A 22,068-nucleotide genomic window follows, 5' to 3' on the forward strand; every position below is an offset into this window, starting at 1 on the left:
TGGTGGTTTCTTTCAAGGCCTATTTTGCCCTCTAGTTGCAGGAGAGCAGGGAAGTTTTCCTTGATAATTTCTTGAAAGATGCTGTCCAGGTCCTCCTTTTGATTATAGTTTTCAGGTGGTCAAGTGATTCTGATGTTGTCTCTCCTGAATTTATTTTCCAGGTCAGTTGTTTTTTCCCATGAGGGAATTTGATTTTGTTTGATTGATTCATGATATCTCATAAAGTCATTAGTTTCCACTTGCTCAATTCTAACTTTTAAGATGTTGTTTTCCTCAATTAGCTTTTGTATTTTCTTTTCCATTTGGCCAATTATACTTTTTAAGCAGTTTTCCAGGCTGTTGACTCTCCAAGATGATTATCTTGCATCACTCTCATTTCTTCTCCCAGTTTTTCTACAACCTCTCTTACATGATTCTTAAGTTCCTTTTTGAGCTCTTCTATAAGTTCTTTCTGGGCTTGAGACCACTTCTCATTTTTCTTTGGGGTTTTGCCCATAGGTGTTTTGACAATGTTGTCCTCTTCTGAGTTTGTGTCTTGGTCTTCCCTGTCACTGTAATAACTTTCTATGGCCAGATTCTTTTTTTGTTGGGTTTTTTTTCTCATCTTTTTTTTGGTCTTATCCTTTTCTTTTAAATTTGATCTCTGCTCCCAGGGCAGAAGGGGCTTTGTATTAGTTTTTTTGTACCAGTGCCTGCCGGCCCTGGCTGTTTGCCTGATGGCACGCTGTTGTTGCCCAGAGACCCATGGGGGACTCTTGTGTCTAATGCTGTGTTGAGGGGGATAGAGTAGGGGGTGACTGATGCTGCTAGAGGCTGGAGGGGTCTAGAAGCTTCTGTGGTGCTGAGCTGGGATCTTAGTGGTGGTGTTTGGCATGTGGTGAGGCCCAGTGGTATTTTTCTGTGTTTCCCTGAGGATACACTGAAACACATGGAGGTCTGGCCCCTGGAGGATGCCTGTTTTCCCTGGGCTATGCTGAAGCATGTGGAGGTCTGGCCTACTTTCTTGTTATGCTCAAGGATGCCCGTTTGCCCAGAGCTGTGCTGAAGCACACGGAGGTCCTGTGCTAGAGGATGCCTGCCTGCCTTGGGCTGCACTAAAGCACGTCGTAGTTCTCAGAGCTGAAATCTGCCAGTTCTCCTGGCTATCTTAAGACATGTGAGGGGTCCTGGTGCTGGTGTTTGCCTGCTCCACCACACTGGGGTCCAGGATCTCTCGCTGGTTTGCTGAGGCGGGTTTGTTACTGGCTTACTGGGACATTTCCTCTCCTGGACTGTTCTCTCCTTTTACCCAACTGAGACAGACCTTTCTTGCTGATCCTCCAAGTCTTCTGCGCTAAAAGACCACTCCACCTCTTCTTTCCACTGGCTCTGCTGTTCCAGAATTTGTTCTGGGGTGCTATGTTTGGAGGTGAATATGGTGGAGCTACAGTGATTTATTGCTTACTCCACCCTGTTGGTTCCCAGAAGTCCCTGAAGGACATTATTATAACAACCACAAGATTTGTGAAATTGAGAATTCCAGGAACAGGGCAGAATAAGGCAGGAAATTACCTGACTCTCCCAAATTCTCCCACAAACAATTTTAAATAATGCCTCAAAGTAAATAATTAAAAGTCAGGATAAAGCAGCTGTCCAGCCTAAGACAACTTGGGATGACATTAGGAAAGACTTGACCTTACTGAAGTACAGATACCTGGGGCAGATACCACTGAATCAACAAACAAGTCCTGGGGATAGTTTCATGGTGGTAACCTCAGCTTCAGGAACTTTTACACCAGAGACAGTGTGCAGGTCAGATGGCTGATTAGGGGAAGATTGCAGGGCCCTCTGCTGACTGATGCTAGCTGTAAGGCCCAGGTGCACTGACCAGATGTGATTCCAGGCTGTAACTATGGACATGGAGGAGTAAGTGTATCCTGGCAAGTGTGGTTGCAGAGGAGATGTGGCTCTGCACAGGAGAACAGAGACCCTGGTTTTGATTCTAGGGAAGAAGGGTAAGCTGAAGCATGCAGCTACAGGAGGAACATAAGGAGTACAAGTGTTTGTGGTGGCAGCATTGGTGTGGGTCCTGGTCATAGCTCAGGGGCTAAGAGTAGTAGTACCTGAGTTCAGGCCCCAGACAAAGCTCAGAAAACAACAGCATGAAAAATATGAAGCCTAAGACATCATCTCCCCCCCTGACATACATACATCTCAGGACTAAAGCCAAACTCTAACATAAAATTAATATCTAAGAAATAAACCACTAAAAATGAGTAAGCAAAAGAGAAAAAAATCTGACCATAGATAGTTATTATGGTCATAGAGAAGATTTGGGTTCAAACTCAGAAGAAGACAATAAAATCAAAACAACTATTTCTACTTCAAAGAAAAATGTAAAATGGCCAAAAGTCCAAAAAGAGTTCATGGAAAAGCTTAAAAAAGGACTTTAAAAATCAAATAAGAGAAGTTGAGGAAAAATTAGAGAAAAAATAAGAGTAATGCAAGAAAATCAAGAAAATTATGAAAAGAAAGTCAATCAATTAGAAAAAAGAGATCCAAAAACTTACAGAAAAAAATAAACCTTAAAAATCAGAACTGGGCAAGGGGAAGCCAATGACTTCCTAAGACACCAAGAAATAATAAAGCAAAATCAAAAGAATAAAAAAACAGAAAATAATGTGAAACATCTCGTTAGAAAACAATTGACCTGAAAAACAGATCAAGGAGAAACATTGTTGAACTACCTGAAAGTTGTGATCAGAAAAAAGAGCTAGACACTATGCTTCAAGAAATCAAGGAAGATTGTTCTGAAGTTTTAGAACTAGAGGGTAAAATTGAAATTGAAAAAAATCCACTGATTACCACTTAAAAGAGATTCCAAGATGAAAACTCACAAAAACATCATACATAAGTTTTGAAACTCCTAGGTCAAAGAGAAAATACTACCAAAAAAACAACCAACCAAACAAACTAACAACAATTTAAATACTGTGGAGCTACAGTTATGATAACACAAAATTCAGCAGCTTCTACCTTATAAAGAGCAAAGGACATGGAACGGGGTAATCCAAAGAGCAAAGGAGTTGTGTTTGCAACCAAGAAAAGTAGATTGTTCTTTTGGAAAACAATCTGGAATTGTGCCCAAAGAGTTATAAAAGTGTGTATAGTAGTGATACCACTATTAGTTCTGTTTCCCAAGATGATCAGGGAAAAAGGAAATATGTTCTCAAATATTTATAGCAGCTTTCCTTATGGTGGCAAAGAACTGGAAACTGAGGGGATGACCATTAATTGAGGAATGGCTAAACAAGTTGTGCTATATGATCATGATAGAATACTACTGCTCTGTAAGGAATGATGAGCTGCTTGGTTTTAGAAAAACATGGAAAGACTTCCATGAAATAGTGAAGAGTGAAATGAGCAGAACCAAGAGAATGTTGTGTACAGTAAGCAATATTGTTAGAAGATTAACTGTGAACAACTAAGTTATTTGGAGTATTATAAATACCCAAATCAATTACAAAGGACCTATGAAGGAAGATGCTATCCATCTCCAGAGAAAGAATTGATAAATAGAAGTATGCATAATATAGTTTTGTGTGTGTGTGTGTGTGTGTGTGTGTGTGTGTGTTAGTTAAATGGTGGCCTTCTGTAGTGTAGGGTGCTGGGTGGGGAGGGAGGGAGATAGTTTAGAACTTAAAATAGAACAAAAAAAGAAAATTTGTCAAACTCTCTGTCCAATCAGAGACAATAAATGCCTGTTACTCAAGATTGTATAAACTGATTGGTTCCTTATTATCAACTATTAAAAAACAAAACAAAACAAAACTCCGTCAGCCCTTGAATGGTGTCCTTGTACCTACTGAGCTGCTAGCCTAGCTAATAAATTGATATGCTCAGATTTAATTGCCTCAATCCTTATCAATTTTGTTTGTGACAAGGGTCCAAAAAGAATTAGGGAGGAGGAAATGAAAACACCAAATGTAAATTAGGTCAAAATCCTCCTCCTTTCCCTTTCCCACTAATTATATTTGTTAGTTGTTTTGTTTTGTTTTATTTTTTAGTGGGGGTGTAGTTTGGGCCCAATTTCTAAGGTTTTCTCTTCACTTACTTGTTATCTCTTTGGGATTTTTACGGAGTTAAAGCTTCTGAAATGCCAAGTTAGAACTCCCTCTTCTAACTAATTTCTGTTTTTGCCTTCAAAGCTCTTGTCTCATCATCCCTTTTTCCTGTTGTGTCTCTCCCTTAAGTTTCAATTCAGGAGAAAATTAATGTGGGAAAAGGATTTTAGGCCATAGCACTTCAATTTTGTTCCTCCACCTTCAGTTCTCCTAGTTTAAATTCTGCCTACATCTGTGTCTTTATTTCTTTGATTTTATTTATTTTTCCGTATAGGTCAGTCTTTTTCTTTCCCTTAAAACAAACAAACAAACAAAACCAAAACTGGGGCAGCTAGATGGTGCAGTGGGTAGAGCTCTGGCCTTGGAGTCAGGAGGACCTGAACTCAAATTCAGCCTCAGACATATGACACTTACTAGCTGTGTGACCCTAGGCAACCTTATTGCCTCACCAAAAGGCAAAAAAACCAAACAAACAACCAAAAAAAAAAACCAACAACTTTTAAACATTTATCTCATTATTTATCCTTTCCTTGGGGATTATACTTATTTAATTTCTTATGTTTCTGGTGTTTGAAGATTGAATATTTTGCTCAAATCTGAGTTACTTTTTGGAAAGAGTGTCTTAAATTCCTCTCTTTTTGTTGAACATCCATCTTTTTACTTGATGATTAAGCTAAACGTTTCGGAGTATGACATTTTGGTCTGCTTGAGTTCCTTTGCTAGTCAAAATACATTTTTAAAATTTCCTTCTAAAGTTTCTAGTGGATAAGGAATAATCTTGTATTTTTGAATTTTACCTTTTAAAAAATATTTGAAGCTCTTTATCCTGAATGCTTGCAAAATGTGTTGTTCGTCATTGGAATAGTTACATTTTGCTACTATGTGTCTTGAAGTTTGAAGCATAAATTTTTGTCTTTGAAATACAGCTACTCTGTTAACAAGACTAAATAGTTTTGCTGAAAATGTAATTATTTCTTACAGCCAATGCTTTTTTGGGGGGGGGGGGGGTAGACAACGGGGTTAAGTGACTTGCCCAGGGTCACACAGTTAGTAAGTGTTACGTGTCTGAGGTCATATTTGAACTCAGTTCCTCCTAAATCCAGGGCTGGTGCTCTATCCACTGCACCACCTAGCTGCCCCCTAGCTGATGCTCTTTTATAACATTTTGTCAAGTCCTAGGTAGTAGTTAAAAGAGAAAAACTTTGCTCTTTTCTCCTACCAGGTATTCCTCCTTGATGGTCTATAAATTGCCTGTAGAAGAAGTGTATCCTCTATCTCAGGCCTTTTCTAAACTAGAGGCAGGTAAGAGTGACCATTTTGAAAATGAGTTTCTACATAGCAATGGCAATGTACAAAGGACATTTGAGAAAACTAAAGCCATTCCTTCCATGATTTAAGGAGGCAAAACTCACAGTTCAGTTAAACAATTTCTCAAGTCTATTTCAGTGACAGAAAGACAAGATAACTAATTAAGTAGTATATTAAAACACAAAATTAGCTATTTTGACATCAGAAGTCAAAATGGAACACTTCATTACATTTTCTTCAACTGTAGACTGACATTTGCTTCATCCCTTGTATTTAAGGCATAGTTTTTATTTGTAGTGATCTATATTATACTCTGACTTGGGGGGTAAAAATCTGGATGGAAAATATGTGAATTGCTAACAGAAATTTATTCTTATTCAGCTAAGCATACCCTCAACCTGGAGGAATACAGTCTCTCTCAGTCCACTTTGGAACAGGTGGGTTATTTTCTTAAAATATTTGCCATGAGACTTATTGTTGTTCATTCATTTCAGTAGTGTTCAACTTTTTGTGACCCCATTTGGGATTTTCTTGGGAAAGATACTGGTGTGGTTTGCCATTTCCTTCTCCAGCTCATTTTACAGATGAGGAAACTAGGGAAACAGGGTTAAATGATTTGCCCGGGGTCATGCAACTGGTGTCTGATTGTAGTACTGGCACTCTATCCACAGCACCACCTAACTGTGTGACTAATTTAGCGCAAACTTACTATGTGCTGGGTGGGTATCTTAGTTGACACTTGATATACTCTTGTTAGCAGTGTGGTGCACACAAGGCTCATTCTGCTTGCCCTAAGACTACAGAAAAGCATACTTTCACTTTATTAATCAATTAACTAGGAATGGAGAACCTCCCTCTATTATTATACAGAAGATCCTCTTTAATGTACCATTTCAGCTGCCTGCCCCATCAAACAGTACCTCTTCAGGTAGCTGGATAAGAAGAAAATCCTCAGTGACCTAAGTTCAAATTACATTGGCATAATATGAAATATGGCTCTGAATTATTGAAATTTCTCACAAAATATGCTGGTCCTGTTGCCGTCTCATTCTGGAAAATTTCAAAGTTCAGCCTGACATCTCTATATTTCTTTGCTTTCTTTTCTTCTTTCTCTGATTCTTTCCTTCTTTCTTCATTTATATGTTTGTTCATTTATTTATCCATTCAGATAAATGAACAAATATATAAAGCAGTAACTCATGCATCCGTCAATTAATCTGCTTATGTGACACAGAAAATCCACTTGTCTATGGGTGTGAGGTTTATTGAGCATATTAAAGTACAACTCGAAGAAGCCATCAAGTTTCACTGTCATGGACAGTCTGAACAATTGTTTCCAAATCTCCAGGAGATTACTCTCCCAGAGATTACTCTCCCATTTCTTTGGGTTGCTTGTTCCTGAATGTTTTGGAAGAAATAGAAAAATAGATGTGGAGAGATTCTTTGTGGTCAATAACTATAAACACGAAAAAGAAGAGGACATGAAGGTGAGAGGTAGCTTAGCTCCTGTATCACCACCACTCTCTTTTTAAATTATTATTTTTGTCCAGGTCAAGGAGCAATAATAATAATAACAATAATGGCAAAACCAACACTTATAAAGCATTGTATGGTTTATAAGGTTCTTTTCTTATATAGTAATAGCTAACATCTTTATCATATGTCCAGGTATTGAAAGCGTTATTTAATTTAAGCCTTGCAAGAATCCAAGAGGCAGATATGGTTATCCCTACCATAACATGGGGGTTAGGGGAATGATGCCCCCACAATCTGGAAAATCCACCTAAAATTTTTTGACCCTCCCTTCATACAAGAGAAGTCTGAATTATTATGGTACTAAAAGATAAAAGATGTTGATATTATATAATACCACACATATATTTTCTGCATTTCTGAATTTCAAAACTTTTTTGTGTCATCTGCTGACCTCTACATATCATCTGTGGCTTCCACAAAACCCCTCAAAATTTCCATTTAATTTCTTATGCCAACCTGCGATATACCAGGATGGGAAAAATTACAATATAGAAAGGATAACTGTACTGTGAATGTTGTTATCCCCATTTTATAGATAAGAAAATTAAGGTTCAGAAAGATTAAGTGACTTGCCCATAGTCACACAGTTAGCATCAGAGGCAGGATTTGAACCCAAGTCTTTTCCAGACTACAAATCCCACATCAGGCTAAGAAGCTTCTCACAATAACATAATTCAAATAATGGCAGGGTGAACTGTGGGCATCACACAGGTGGGTCATGTAAAATTGACATATTTGTAAACCTTAAAGCACTTTGTAAATGCTAGCTATAATCATGATAATTGTTGTTATATGTACTCTTCTCATTAAATTGATGACACAGAAACTAAATTGCTACTTCATTCTTTTCTCCCCCCCCCACCCCCCATTTTCCCGCTAAGGTCTTCCTAGAGTTGTCAAAGGAGCAGGAGATGGGAGATTTTGAAGAGGAATTGGATACAACTATAAAATGGAAACTCCTCCCACAGGAAGAACCTTAAAGGCCTAGCTATTCTAAGTTTATGTCTAAGATCTCATGACCCTTTTTTAAAATGCATTTATACTTTTAATCTCATATATCATCTCAGAAATGTTTAATCAAACTTTTACAGTATATTTTGTGTTTATGCAGAAATTGGTTAAATTTGTGATAACTCTTTGCTAGAATAAGGGAAGGAAGGATACCTTTGGGCAAAATCTCTATGCTAAACAGCATTGATAATGGCATGAAATTGCAATGTACTGGTTTCCTACATATTTGCATACCATTTTAGGAATACTTTTTGTATTATATTGTAGCTTTTTATCAACAAAAGGACTGATAAAGTTTTTCTCAACTGGAAGGAGAGACTGAAGGATCATGGGAGGTAGAAGCTAGGGTACCTTTTGACCCCCTAGAGAAGATGGTGTAGGGAAGGGGGTAGGTTGTGTAGATGGGTGCCAGCAAATAGGCAATTGCAGGGGCAAGGTGCTACTACCTGGGACTGAATGTAATCGTGATCGTTTGGGTCACTGGCTCATTGACTGGTCTAAAAAGTGCCTTGACAGAATTTACTGTCTTACTGGGATTGGACGAATTTCCCTCTCCATTTCCTCTCCTTCCTCTACCTCACAGTTGCCTGGTGAACTGGCATTGCTTAATCTTAAATTTTGTTTATTTTATGTCTATATTTTTATTATGGGTTTTGTCTTTAGATAAATATAAGCTGCTTTTTATTGTGTTCTGAGTTTTTGTTAAAAGTAGACCACATTATGTGGACAGGTAAAAGAGAATTTCTAGACAAATAACCCTAAAGTTAATCAAATCTCTGCTTTTGTCTTTGTCTCTCTCTTACTTATATCAATAAAATACAGATCTGTTTGGTACATTTTAAAAATATTTAATTATAAACTTGACAACACTAAGATTGTTTTTGAATGGATATTTTTAAGGTTCAAGTTTCTGAGTATATTGTTTCAGAGAAACAGAGATGAAAATCAAGCCTTGAAGAAGAAAATGAAAATAATATTAGAATAATTAATGATTGGGGCGGAGAGAGATACACTTGAAAAGGGCTTCACTGGATGATTATATACTCACTACCCACAATCATTTTAGGCCATATATTATTGAGTGGAATAGCAAGCATAATAACCCACATTATTTAAATATTTATTTTTCTCTTACACGATGATTTTTTTACCAAGCACACATAGCTGAATTTTCACATGTTGAAGGAGTGTATGATGAGATTCCACTATATAAATGATACATTTTGCAGATGACTGCTTATCTAATGTGGTGGTAAACAAAAAAACCAAAACAACATATATATGTACGTATGTGTGTGTATGTACACAAGCTACCTCTTAACATGATTCCTCCTCTTAGCTTACACCTCTGCCATTCCTCTTTTCCAGAATATCTCTGTTCTGGGCAAGGTCTGACTCAGGCCATTTCTTTGATAGTTTAGGTTCGATATTGGAACAAAATGAGACCCTTGTAGGTTATTCAAGAGTTAACAAAGGGAGCTTTATTTAGCCATTGCAGGAGAAGGATGTTTAACAAGGATAGACACGTTGAGTTAATTTAGCTTTACTAAGGTCCCTTGGCTGAGTTATCCATTGTGACCTAGTAGGCCAGATCAATGTGCTCCTAGAACTCCTTGTGACTACTTTATACTAAGGCAATAAAAAAAAAAATCAATGTCAACACTGAGGCTTTAGGCCCCGGAGCCAACTAACTAAATCTCAAGTATGACATTAATACCTTTTAAGGAAAAACTAGCCTAACTTGCATGAGGGGAACGGTTAGGAAATTGGTCCTATCACACTCCACCCTTAGGTGATAGTAAGGACTTTAAGTTCTTCTAAAGGACATTCCACTACTTAAATGACTTTAGAGTTGTTATTGGTCAACCACACATGACTTTTGGTATTCAAGAAACCTGATACAAGAAATGATAAAGGAGGAAGAGAAAAGAAAAACAAAAACAAAAATGTCGCCAAAACAAAACAATGTGACAGCTTTCTGAAGGAGTGATTGAGTCTGGGAAAGTCCCAAGAAGAACAGAGTCCCAGATCTAAATGATTAGTTGAGGGATGCCAAATCTTTGCACGGCGAATCTTCCAATGTAAGAAAATGTGACCATAAACAGGAAAAGCGCTAGAAATATCAGGGCTATAACAAAGATGATGACACTTCCAGTATCATCACTAATTGTCATCACAGATCAGGGAGAATTGCATTCTATCATGACCCAATTAATGTTTCCACCAACTAGGACTCCTCACTTCCTGGAAGCCCCTTTGAGGGAAGAGGAGACTCTGAAGGGCTTCTCCCTTTCTTTTGTGAAGGCTGATTAGATATTTTCACCTCCTCCTTGTTGCTAAAAATCAAGGCCTCTCTCAACAATGCCACCTTTTGGTCCCTTAAAGCTTCCCTTAGGAAGAGTAATACAATCATTATTGGGAATTATACTGTCAGAAATGGAGAGGGGTCAACCAGTTTTACATTATAGTTAGCATTGGGTACAATGGACCTGCTTTTTTGCCACTACACATGCCAGTGCCCACTCTTCTAACATTAGGTTGCCACTGCCATTGAGCTACTTAACTTTCTGCTATCATTCAGGCTCATGCCTATACTTACTGCCTGCTGCTGTCCATTACCATTGGGTCCTTCATCTGTATCCACTGTCCCTTAGTCAACACCTTTAGCACATTTCTACTCACTATGCCCCTCCCCTTTCCATCCAGTACTTCTTGGGTCTTCAACTCTACACACCTCTGCCAAGGTCAACTGCTACCTCTCTGTGCCAGGGCAGGATAATTGCTGCTACTAAGGCCTGAGTTCTTTCATCCTATGCTAGAACAAAGTGTTGCTGTTGACTTGTGTGCTATTACATTGCCACTGATGGAACTCGACTCCACCTTCCCTAAGTCAGGCCTGATTCTGCCCCCTTGCATGGAGGGTTGCTACAGGCCTGTGCTGCCACCACCCTGTTGTGTTTGGAAGGAACACAGTGAGTGTTGCTATTGTTGGGCCTAATCCATTCCTCCTAAGCTGACCACAGTATTATTGCTCTTGGCTGATCCTTCATAGTTACTGATGTAGGGAACTACCTCATGAGATGGCTCAGGCCATTCCAAAGGATTCTTGGTGACCACTGATGCTAGGGCTTGCATTCATCTTCCTCTCAGTGATCATCTTCTTCAATGCAGGAAATTCCTGCTGCTTCCAGTCAGTCCCCACTGCGGGATCCAGGAGTTCATGACATCTTGAACACATAAGGCTGCCAACAGGACTAGGAATGTCCAGCTTGGATTGCCCTGCCCCTCGTTAGGGTGGAGAGTTACAAGGGATAAGGAAGGGAAAAGTGGGGGAGGAAGAAACTTAGCTGGGTGTGAGGAAAGGAAGAGGAAGAGGAAAAGGAGAAAAGAAGGGGCAGAGCCAAGATTGCAGATTAGGGGCAGCCAACTAGGTGAACTCTCCCAATATTGCCTTCTGAACAACTTTAAAATAATACTTCAAGTCAAATTTTGGAATAGTAGAGCCAACAAAAGTTTGGAATGAAACATCTTTCTGGCCTAAGAAAGCTTTAGAGTTGGCAGGAGAAATCTGTGGCACTGGGGTAAAGGCCTGTCCAGAGCCCACACACATGGCTGCAGCAACAGCTTTGGGAACTCTCAGCCCAGAGACAGTAGAGGGTTGGACTACTGGTCAGAAAGAGGTTGCATGAGACTCTTTGCTGGCACTGGGTACAGCTGGCATTTGATTGCCAATACACAGTTCTGGGTCATAGTTACAGGGTGGAGATGGGCACTGGTAGTCAGTCACAAGGGAACAAGGGTCCTGGTCACAGTTCCAAGGCAAAGAGAAACATTAACTCTTGTGATTGTAGAAGAATAGGGGCCCTTCCTGGGCAAGACCATAGTGCAGACCAGAAGAGCAGTGACCACACCTCTCCCCAGATCATACTATTTTAGAAGCACCAAACACTTGCAGACCCCTAGAACTAACTCTGAAAACAGCAGCGTAAAAAAGCCTGAACCTTGACATAATGTCTCCCTAGCCTTAGATGAGTAGAGCCCAACTTTAACATAAGGTTCAAATTCAAGAAAGAGGCTGGCAAAATGAGCAAACAACAACAAAAAGAATTTGACTAAAAATCTACTATAGTGACAGGGAAGATCAGAAGAAAACAATGTGAAAACAACTACCAAAAAACCTCAAATAAAAATGTAGTTGCACTCAAACACGATAAGAATTTCCTAGAAGAGTTTTTTTTTTTCTTTTTAAAGAGAGAGTAAAGGGTGGTAGAAGAAAAAATTGGGAAAAGAAATTAGAGCTATGCAAGAAAATTATGAAAGAAGAATTAACACTTTGGCAAAAGAAGTACCAAAAATACTGAAGAAAATAACACCTTAAAAAACAGAATTGGCGAAACATAAAAAAGGCATAAAAATTCACTAAGAAAAGAACTACTTAAAAAGTAAAATTGACTAATTAGAAAAAGACGTACAAAATCTCACTGAAAAAAATTCTTTAAAAATTACAGTTGGGCAAGTGGAAACTAATGACTCCATGAGACATCAAAAAACAATAAAACAATAAGAGAATAAATAGAAGAAAATATGAAACATCTCATCAAAAAACAACTAACCTGGAAAATAGATTGAGCAGAGATAATTTAAGAATTGGGCTAACTGAAAGCCATAAGTAAATAAAGAGTCAACTCATCATATTTCAAGAATCTATCAAGGAAAACTACTATGATATCTTAGATCCAGAGGGTAAAAGAGAAATGGAAAAAAATGCACTAATCATTTCCTGAAAGAGGTTCCAAAATGAAAACATCCAGGAATATTATAACCAAATTCCAGAGCTCCCATATCAAAGAGAAAATGCTGCAAGCAGTGTTGTGGAGCCAGAGCCACAAGATTTAGTGGTTTCCATGTTTAAGGACTGGAGAGCTTATAATATGATATTCCGGAAGGCAAAGGAGCTAGTATTACAATCAAGAGTAAACTACCCAGCAAAACTGGATATAATCCTTCAGTGGAAAAATGAATATTTAATGAAATACAGGACTTTCAAGCATTCCTAATGAAAAGACCAAAGCTGAATAGAAAGTTTAACACACAAATATGAGACTCAAGAGAAGAATAAAAGAATAAACATGAAAAAATAATAAAAGTGACACAAGGGCCTGACTTATCTGTCAAATTCCTGGGTATTGTTTGGTCAATAAGAGGAAGGTCTTAAAAGCAAGCCTACCCCACCCCTACAACAGTAAAACAATTGCAGGAATCTTTAGGTTTGTTGGGATATTGGAAGGTATTCATTCCTCACTTGGCTCAGATCCTGAAGTCCCTGTATGGTTTAACACACAAAGAGGGGCGATGGGACTAGGATGATGGATGTTCCTAAGCCCATGTCATCGCCAAGGTGGCTGTCAATGCCACGCAGACTCTAGGTGTCTTGATCCTTTGCAGGCTTGTGAATTGGATGTGACCCCAGAGGGATATGGATGGGGACTTTGGCAGAAAATGGAAAGGACCCAACAACCCTCAAGGTTCTGGTCACAGTTATGGGAGGAAGAAGAGGTGAGGTACTCCTTGATTGAAAAACATTTGGCTGCTATGTACCATGCCCTTCTTGCAATGAAACCCATTATGGAGGGGGCACAGATAACTGTGCAGACCACTTACCTCATGGCTGGATGGGTGCATGATTGGACTCAATCACCAAGAAACTGTGTAGCACAGACCCCAACCCTGGCCAAGTGGGATTCCTACCTCCAACAGCAAAGCTCAATGTCTTCCAGCCTGCTGAGTGCTGAGCTTCAGGCAGTTTTGGGACTGATTACATATGTTTTCAATAAGGTGAAGGAAGTAATTGATTTTACTGTGTTAGACAACCCTATAAAGAAGGTAAGGGGCCTATATCCCCTGCCGCCTGGTACATGGATGGGTCCAGCTTGGGGCAACCCCCAGGTGGAGGGCTTCCACCCCAAGACTAAAATTATATGGATGGATATTGAAGAAGGACAAAGCATTCAATGGGCTAAGTTGGGAGCCATGTGGCTTGTGGTGACCTGTGAGGAAGGCCCTTTGACCATATGTACTGATAGTTGGGCTGTATTCCAGGGCCTAATGATGTGGTTACCCACTTGGTATTCCTCCCAGGGTTGGTAAGCCATAATCAACCATTATGGGGCATGGACATGTGGCAAGACTTGTGGTCCACAGGGCAGCAGAAAGTAGTAACCAAGTATCATGTGACCAGACATGCCTGCCTGGCAGGGAATGACAAGGCCAATGCATTATTAGCACAAGTATGATGGCTTGAAGATGTGCCAGCTTCAGCTGTAACATAAGAGGTACATCATAGACTGCAACATCCTAGACCCTACACCATGTGGGAGGTTGTTAAGCAAGGAAGTCTGCTCCTGACCTACAAAGAAGTTGGCTAAATGTGACTTTGTGGCCTGTTCCAGGACCCTTGGCACATACCACAAATAGACTGTGCCATGATGTGTGGGCCCCATCCCCTGGCGAGATGGCAAATTGGCTATGTTGGGCCACTCCCAGTCTCACAGAGGCATTGATATGTTCAGAGATGTGTTGATATGGCCACCGGACTATTAATGGTATTTCCCTCCCAGTATGCAGACCAAGCCCATACGAAAAAAGGACTTGAGCAACTGTTGGCTGTATATGGGTGCCTTGAAGTGATGGAAAGTGACCAGGGTTTCCAGTTGTGCTATAGTCTTGTGCGAAAGACCAGAGCATAGACTGGTGTTTCCATGCAGCCTACAACCCTCAAGGGGCTGACATTCTAGAACTATACAATGGGCTGCTAAAATGAGCCTTGAAGGTAAAACAAGGGACTATGAAAGGGTAGGCCAACCGCTTACAGCCAGTTATCTGAGCCCTTAATGAACAGGCTCACTCAGGACTGGCTGCCCCAATAGGCACCCTTTCACAGTATGCTGCCTCTCCAATACATCTACAAGTGCAAACTTAGGATGAGTTAGTAAAACTGGCTTTGGTACACCAAACAATATCCTTCTGCCAGCACATATGTTGAACCCCAGAGATACAAAGGTCTGGACCTGACCACGGACCCTCAAGCAGGCCTATGCTTGTTGGCTGGCCCTATTGGTCCCCTGGGGGACAGGATTACAAGCAGGACTCCTTTGTGTGCCTTCCTGCCTGTGTGGCTAGATCCCCTAACAGTGGTATATGCATGCACAGAGAAGGGGAAGGCCATCTTGGGGCGAAGACATTTGTATTAACTTTGTGGGTTTTCTACATGCCCCCTGTGGCTCCACACATTGACCCTTCTATAACCCTCATTGGGCAGGGAGAGGGGGTAAAGGTCTGGTACACCAAACTAGGCCAGGGTCCCATCCCAGTGGTGATACTGTCACAGGATAGATCACTTGCATGCATACTCCCTGATGGTCAAGATTTGCCTCTATTAGTGACTTTACACCATTTGTCTTATTGCCCTTAAGGTACAGAAGACCCAACTTGTTCGTAGACTGGGCCCATACATTGGCCAGGGTGGCCAATCAATTGGTTTGTTGGGTCTCCACTGAGATCCTGACTAGTATGGTGTTTGGCTTGGCATGGAGAATACATCTGTGAAACTCTACCTGGACTAGCCCAGCAGGGTAGAAGGCTAATACATTCCAGTACTTCAGTCCCATTATTTAGGGGCAGATTAAGCAAATATATGAGTATGGAATGAACTGGGATGGGTCACTGCTGCTATGGTTGAGCCAGTGGTCCCTGCTGAGTACCATGTGTAACACACTGATGGACCAGATACTACGGTAATGAGATGGACACCTACTCCCCTATGTCACCCCATAATGGTCATCAGTGTTCAGAATACAACTAATCCATAAGACCAATGGTACCAAAATCTGAGTGTTACAACTGGTGCCTACATGATTCCTTGGGGTTTTCTGTGGGTTTCTGGTCAATATGGCTAGCTATACCACCCCTTTAATTGGACTGGTTGCTGTGCTTGGGGAAAGCCATACATACCAGGTTGCATTTTGAAGATAATACCCAATACATCCACTAATTGGGATATGTACAATCATCAACACCCATGCCACACACAGGGGTTGGCGATACTGCCCTTCCCCCCCCTTTTTTTCTTGCAAGCAGCTTCCATTGTGACACAAACCAAACTTACTGCTCTAGAGATACACACTGTTAAGGCATTGAATGCTGCCCGTTGGGCCCTCTCATTACTCAATAATGAAGTGGGACAGTTATGTACTGTAGTCTTGCAGAACTGTATGACCCTAGACCCACTTACTGCATTCTGGAAAAGGGTGTGTGCTATGTTACATAGGAATATTGTGTTTATATACCTGATGCCCAACACGATGTCTCTGCAGCCCTTCACCAACTGCAACAGGAAGCCTGTAAAATCACCACCCTTTCTTGGGATCCTGTTGCTGAATGGTGGGCCAATACTTCTTGGGGATGGAAAGCCACTTTTTCATCTGTTTTAGGCCTTGTGGCTGCTCTGGTAGCATGTTTTTGTAGCCTATACTGTTGTTGTAGGTTATGGATTCAATGCTTCAACTTCCTGACTTGAAGACCCCTAAAGGTGCCACCTGTGTAGATTGTAAGGGCCAGGATCCTGGAGGGGTGGAGCATGCTGTGGCATGGATCCAGTTTGATACAGGCTGCCAGAATCCATGGCCCATAAACACCAATGTGCACCATGCTGACACATCCTTATGTAACTAAAGATAACACAAACTTAGGAGGTTACTGTTGGCATGCTGCCTCTTTTGTGTGATTTTCTATATATCAAATGAGCAATGGTCAATAGGTGTGGATGTTCCCACTCCATGTCTCGACCTGCCACCATGATAATAAAGTGGTATGAACCTGTTATCCATGGTCCACTCTTTTTCTTCCATTTGGACAAATCCAGTGTGAATCTGCCTGGAGTTGATCTCCTGCGTTACAGTGACATTTTTCTTTCATAATTCCTATTTGACTTATCCTTTTCATCTCCTTTGCAGGATCATCACTGGCATTCTAACTGGTATATCCCAGGGTTCTAGGTTTTCTTTCTCTCTCATTCTCCCTCCCTCTCCCTCTCTCTCTCTCTCTTTCATTCTCTCTTGCTTTCTCATAAAGAGAGAATGAAAAAGTGAGTTTTATTACTTTTCTTTTTTTAGCTTATATATGTGCAGTTATGCAAAACACTTCCATAGTAGACATGCTGTGAAAAACTAACTCTAAATCTTGTGTTATCCTGATTGTGTTTCCACAATACTTGAATTGTTTCTTTCTGGCTGCTTGTAATATTTTCTCCTTGACCTGGGAATTCTGGAATTTGACTACAATATTCCTAGGAGTTTTCCTTTGGGGATCTCTTTCAGGAGGAGATCAGTGGATTCTTTCAATTTCTATTTTGCCCTCTGGTTCTAAAATATCAGGGCAGTTTTCCTTGATCATTTCTTGAAAGATGATGTCTAGGCTCTTTTATTGATGATGGCTTTCAGATAGTCCAATAATTTTTAAATTCTCTCTCCTGGATCTATTTTCCAGGTCAGTTGTTTTTCCAATAAGATATTTCACATTGTTTTCTAATTATTCACTCTTTTGGACTTGTTTTACAGTGTCTTGATTTCTCATAAAGTCACTAGCTTCCAATTGTTCTATTCTAATTTTTAAGGAAGTATTTTCTTCAGTAAGCTCTTGGACTTCCTTTTCCATTTGGTCAATTTTGCTTTTTAGGGCATTCTTTTCCTCATTGGCTTTTTGGACTTCTTTTGCCATTTGGGTTAGGCTATTTTTGAAGGTGTTATTTTCTTCAGTATTTTTTGGGGTCTCCTTTAGCAAGCTGTTGACTTGTTTTTCATGATTTTCTTGCATCACTCTCAGTTTTTCCTCTACTTCTCTTACTTGCTTCTCAAAATCCCTTTTGAGCTCTTCCAAGGCCTGGGACTGATTCATATTTTTCTTGGAGCCTTTGAATGTAGGAGCTTTGGCTTTATTGTCTTCTTTGGGTTGTATGTTTTGATCTTCTTTGTCACCAAAGTAAGATAATATCGTCTGACTCTTTTTGTGCTGCTTACTCATGACCCCAGCCAATTATTTGAGTTTTAAACTCTTTGTTAAGGTAAAAGTCTGCTTCCAATGTGAAGAGTGTACTGTCCCAAGCTTTGGGGGTGTGTACAGCTGTTTTCAAAGGTACTTCTAGGGACCTGTAAATTTTCAGTTCTTGATAAGGGATGAGGTGTTTCTTCTCCATCACCACAACAAGCTCCACTACAGCAGCACCCTTCCTCACCCCAGGACCATCCCTCAGAGCTGTGACCCAGATCTAAGCACAGGCAAAGCAAGAGATTCCTGCCTCAGCACTGGCAAAGAAATCCTTGCAATCCCCCTCTGACCAGCCACTTGATTCCCCCTCAATCTGTGGGCCAGAAGCTCAGGAAACAGCCACAGCCCAGGGGGCGGCTGAGACCTAGCTCCTTCTCTCACCTCAGTCACAGACTTTCCCCACTGACCTTCTAAATTGTCTTTGGAGTTTGTGGGTTGAGAAGTCTGGAAACCGCCACAGCTGCCCGCGATTCAGTCGTCTGAGGCTTGCTCCAGGGTCGCTGTGGCCTGTGTGCCCACGCTGAACTGCACTCCTCTCCCGGCCCAGAGCACTATACCTTTCAGATCAACCACCCAGGCTGTCTTTGACTGGAAATTCGTTTCACTCTGTCTTTTTGTGGGTTCTGCTGCCTTAGAATTTGTTTAGAGCCATTTTTTTAGGTATTTGGAGGACTTTGGGAGAGAGCTCAAGACAATCACTGCTTTCCCTCCGCCATCTTGGCTCTGCCAGTGAGTTTTATTACTAAAAATTACCTGTTTCCAAATTTTGATGCACCAGTCTTTGTATTTGTATTGCCTTGGCTCTAGCAATAGCTATATAATAATACCTGCTTTTTTTTCTTTAAACTGTTCTTCTTCTCATACTTCCAAGCTCAATAAGGCTATGCCACACTGTAGAGAAATCAGTAATAGCCCTTCCAGCTGTCAGGACCCTCTGAAGGTCTTTGCTTGTTCTCTGAAGATTAATTACCCTGTTTTGCAGCAATAGTTTGACTTTTTTTTTTCTTTTTCAACCTCACTTTCCTTTGGACTTTGTGACAACTAATCCTGTTTCATTGTAGGCTTGATATTCTTAGAATCCTTGCTTCCCCGCCCCTCTCCCCCCATACACCAGTAACTGCTGTAATGTCTCTAAACATCACTGAAGTGTGTTCTTTAAGAGGCACAACTTTTGCATGTTTCATATATCCATTCTTAATATCCATTCTTAAAAAAAACTTATAATTAAAAACACAACAAGAGAGAGCAATGAAACATGTATATCACATACAATCCAGTGAGGAAACCAACTCAAATCAAAATTATTGCTTATCTCAATGTTATAAGAAAAAATATTTTCCCATTGAGTTCCTATGATAGGCTACTGCTGCCAAATAAATCTTTACAACATAGAAATTATAGAGGTTAAAACCTAGCTTTTATTATGTTTAAGCACATATTCAGAATTCAGAAAAATAACCCTGAACTCTACCTAGAGTTCAGACTAAGTTTCTTATAGAGAAAAATTATGTCAGAGAGGCACAGAAATAATTTTTAAATATATAACAATTTTTATGGCCATAAAGGTCACAAAGGCCAAGTCAAACAGAATCCTTCAATGTCAATAAGGTTAAATAAACTGAGAACAAATTAGTAAACAGACTAAGCTACAAATTTAAACACTGAGTCTGTAATATCCTACACTTAAAAAACTACAAGGCTACATTTTAAAGAAGTAACAATGGACTAAGAGAAGGAGATTTATATAACAAAGATAAACCAAAGGTTCAGAACCAGGAGAATCTTTTCACAAATAGTTAGCTAAGTCACTTAGTGAAGTTCAAACTCCTCTTTGGCTTCTTATCTGAGGATGCTATCCTTCCTATGAATCAGATTTTAACCAGGTGAGGTTAATATGAACTACCTTCAGTCAGTCAAATATGCATGAGAACCAGCATAACGAAATTTAATAAAAGAAAAATGAAAAATTCTCATCACAGCAAATAATTTCCACTCCACTAGAGTTCTGCCTTTCTTGCCTTCTTGTTCATGCATCAGACTGACTTAGCCTCCATTCCTTTATTGATCTTTTTAGGTGTAATGGTTTTTCCTCTGGGTCTACTTCTCACCAGAGTTCCGTGAGTTCCTTTAGTTGGCCATGCATCTGTAGGGCTGTTCCCTTAATTAGTTTCCTCAGAAGTCCATCTACACAGGTTCTTGAATCTACAACCCAATGGTCAAGCCTCTGCTCACTTCTGATAGCCTGAGCATTCTAGTTGCCCCTAGGTAGCAGAGTCAAGAGCATGCTAAGCCTTTAAAAATTCTTTTCTTAAGAGGGTTTGTTCTGTGAAGTTTGGATTCAGTCAAAGGACGGCACTTGAGGACCTAGAGGGCCACAGGCATTATGACCTTAGACCTAACATGGCTTCACGTGGTACAATACCATCCCCGATACCAATCCTAGTGAGAGAAACCAAACAGGGACAGACTCCTCCCTCCAGAAAGCAAGGTAGTTGTAACTTGGGACGATTAAACACTAAAGAGAAAAGTGACTGTCGTAGGAGGGAAAAGATTAGATTTGTTTTCCTTGAACCCAAAAGGTAGTACTAGATACAGTAACAATAATGATTAATAATTAACAATGCTAAATATTCATATAGCCCTTTAAGGTTTACCAAGTACCTTACATATGCTATTTAATTTGATCTTTATAATAAGCCTTAAAAGTAGTTGCTAATGTTATCCCAGTGTTACAGAATAGGACTCAGAAGCTGAGAGAGGTTAAGTGATTTTCCCAAGGTCACATAACTAGGCAATGTCTGAAGCAGAATTCAAAACCAGCTCTTCCTGATGGTAACAATCTATTCTCTTCATCATCCAATTGCCAATAGAACAAGGTAGAATGGATTACCTCAATAGGTAGTGAGTTCTCCATCATTAGAGCTGATGCTTTACCACTCACCCAAGATATTATGCTGGGGATTCCTGTTAATATATGAGTTGTACTAGATGACCTCCGAGTTCTCGTCCAAATCTAAGCTCTGGTGTTTCTATAATTCAGAGTAGTAGAAGGAAGGCCACCTACCTTCCTCCCCACCATCACCCCACCATTGACCTCAGAAATGCTTGATTTGTCTATAAGGATAATTCTAAGTATCATCATTGACTGAAGTGCTTTGCCATTTATACCTACTTACACTATTACCCAATTACAATTACGAAAAATTAAACATATTGTTAACATGTCTGTCAGACTAACATGGTCATAAATTTTAAAAGGAGTTCCACCCAAAACTGTTTTATGTTCTGCTTAGTTTTCCTAATTTGTTTGTGTAGCCTAGTAAATAGTTTAAAGGAAAATTAAAGAAAACATTGGCACTCTTCCTCACTTAATCCATACAAGCTCCAAAGATATCTCTCTTAAGGTTGCATAGAACTCTCACATTCTGTCAATCTGGAAGAATATGAATCTATGAGAATGTATATTTGTGGGGAAAGGACCCCTGTAAATTCAACTCGTTGATTCTGTCTTGTGCTAAGGCTGTAAACTCAACACTGGGTAAACTTGGGACTCAAACTTTCATTGGCATTGCAAAAAAAAAAATCAATTCAACAAACTTTTATTACACTTCTTCCATGTGCCAGAAGCTATGTTAATTTCTAGGCATCCAATGACAAAAAGAGAACAAATGACCTCAGGTAGTTTACATTTCACTACAACATAAATCAATTGTAGTTAATGGAAACTTTAGACCAGAAGTTCTTAACCTTTTCTTGTAAGTACACCTCTTAAGCTTATGGACCTCTTCACATAAAAATGTTTTTAAATACATAAAACAAAATGTGTAGGATTTCAAAGGAATATTGAAATGCAATTATCATAATGTTTTTAAGTTCATGAACCCCAGACTAAGAACCGCTGCAAGAAGATAGAATGGTTCTTTTGCCTTCAATGTTGCCTAGAAACTTTTAGGATTTCTGAAATTTCCATTAGAAATTCTAGATATCCCAGCAGTACTAGGAAACATAA

At 39.8% G+C, this 22,068-nt stretch overlaps 1 protein-coding gene across 3 annotated transcripts in view; it reads left to right on the plus strand.

Moving 5' to 3' along the window:
• LOC114050932 (ATP-binding cassette sub-family A member 10-like) overlaps nt 1-8,792 on the plus strand; it is a 117,437-nt gene extending 108,645 nt beyond the window's left edge. For all 3 annotated transcript variants that reach the window (XM_027872978.1, XM_027872980.1, XM_027872979.1), the window contains 3 exons: nt 5,326-5,405; nt 5,793-5,848; nt 7,829-8,792. In XM_027872978.1, coding sequence (XP_027728779.1) covers nt 5,326-5,405; nt 5,793-5,848; nt 7,829-7,927 — 235 coding nt within the window. In that variant the 3' untranslated portion in view covers nt 7,928-8,792. The remainder of the gene's footprint in view (nt 1-5,325; nt 5,406-5,792; nt 5,849-7,828) is intronic.
• Nucleotides 8,793-22,068: the final 13,276 nt, after the last annotated feature.

The sequence above is a fragment of the Vombatus ursinus genome, unplaced genomic scaffold (genome assembly GCF_900497805.2).
Source record: "Vombatus ursinus unplaced genomic scaffold, bare-nosed wombat genome assembly UNPS02014801.1, whole genome shotgun sequence".
Taxonomy (NCBI): Eukaryota; Metazoa; Chordata; class Mammalia; order Diprotodontia; family Vombatidae; genus Vombatus; species Vombatus ursinus.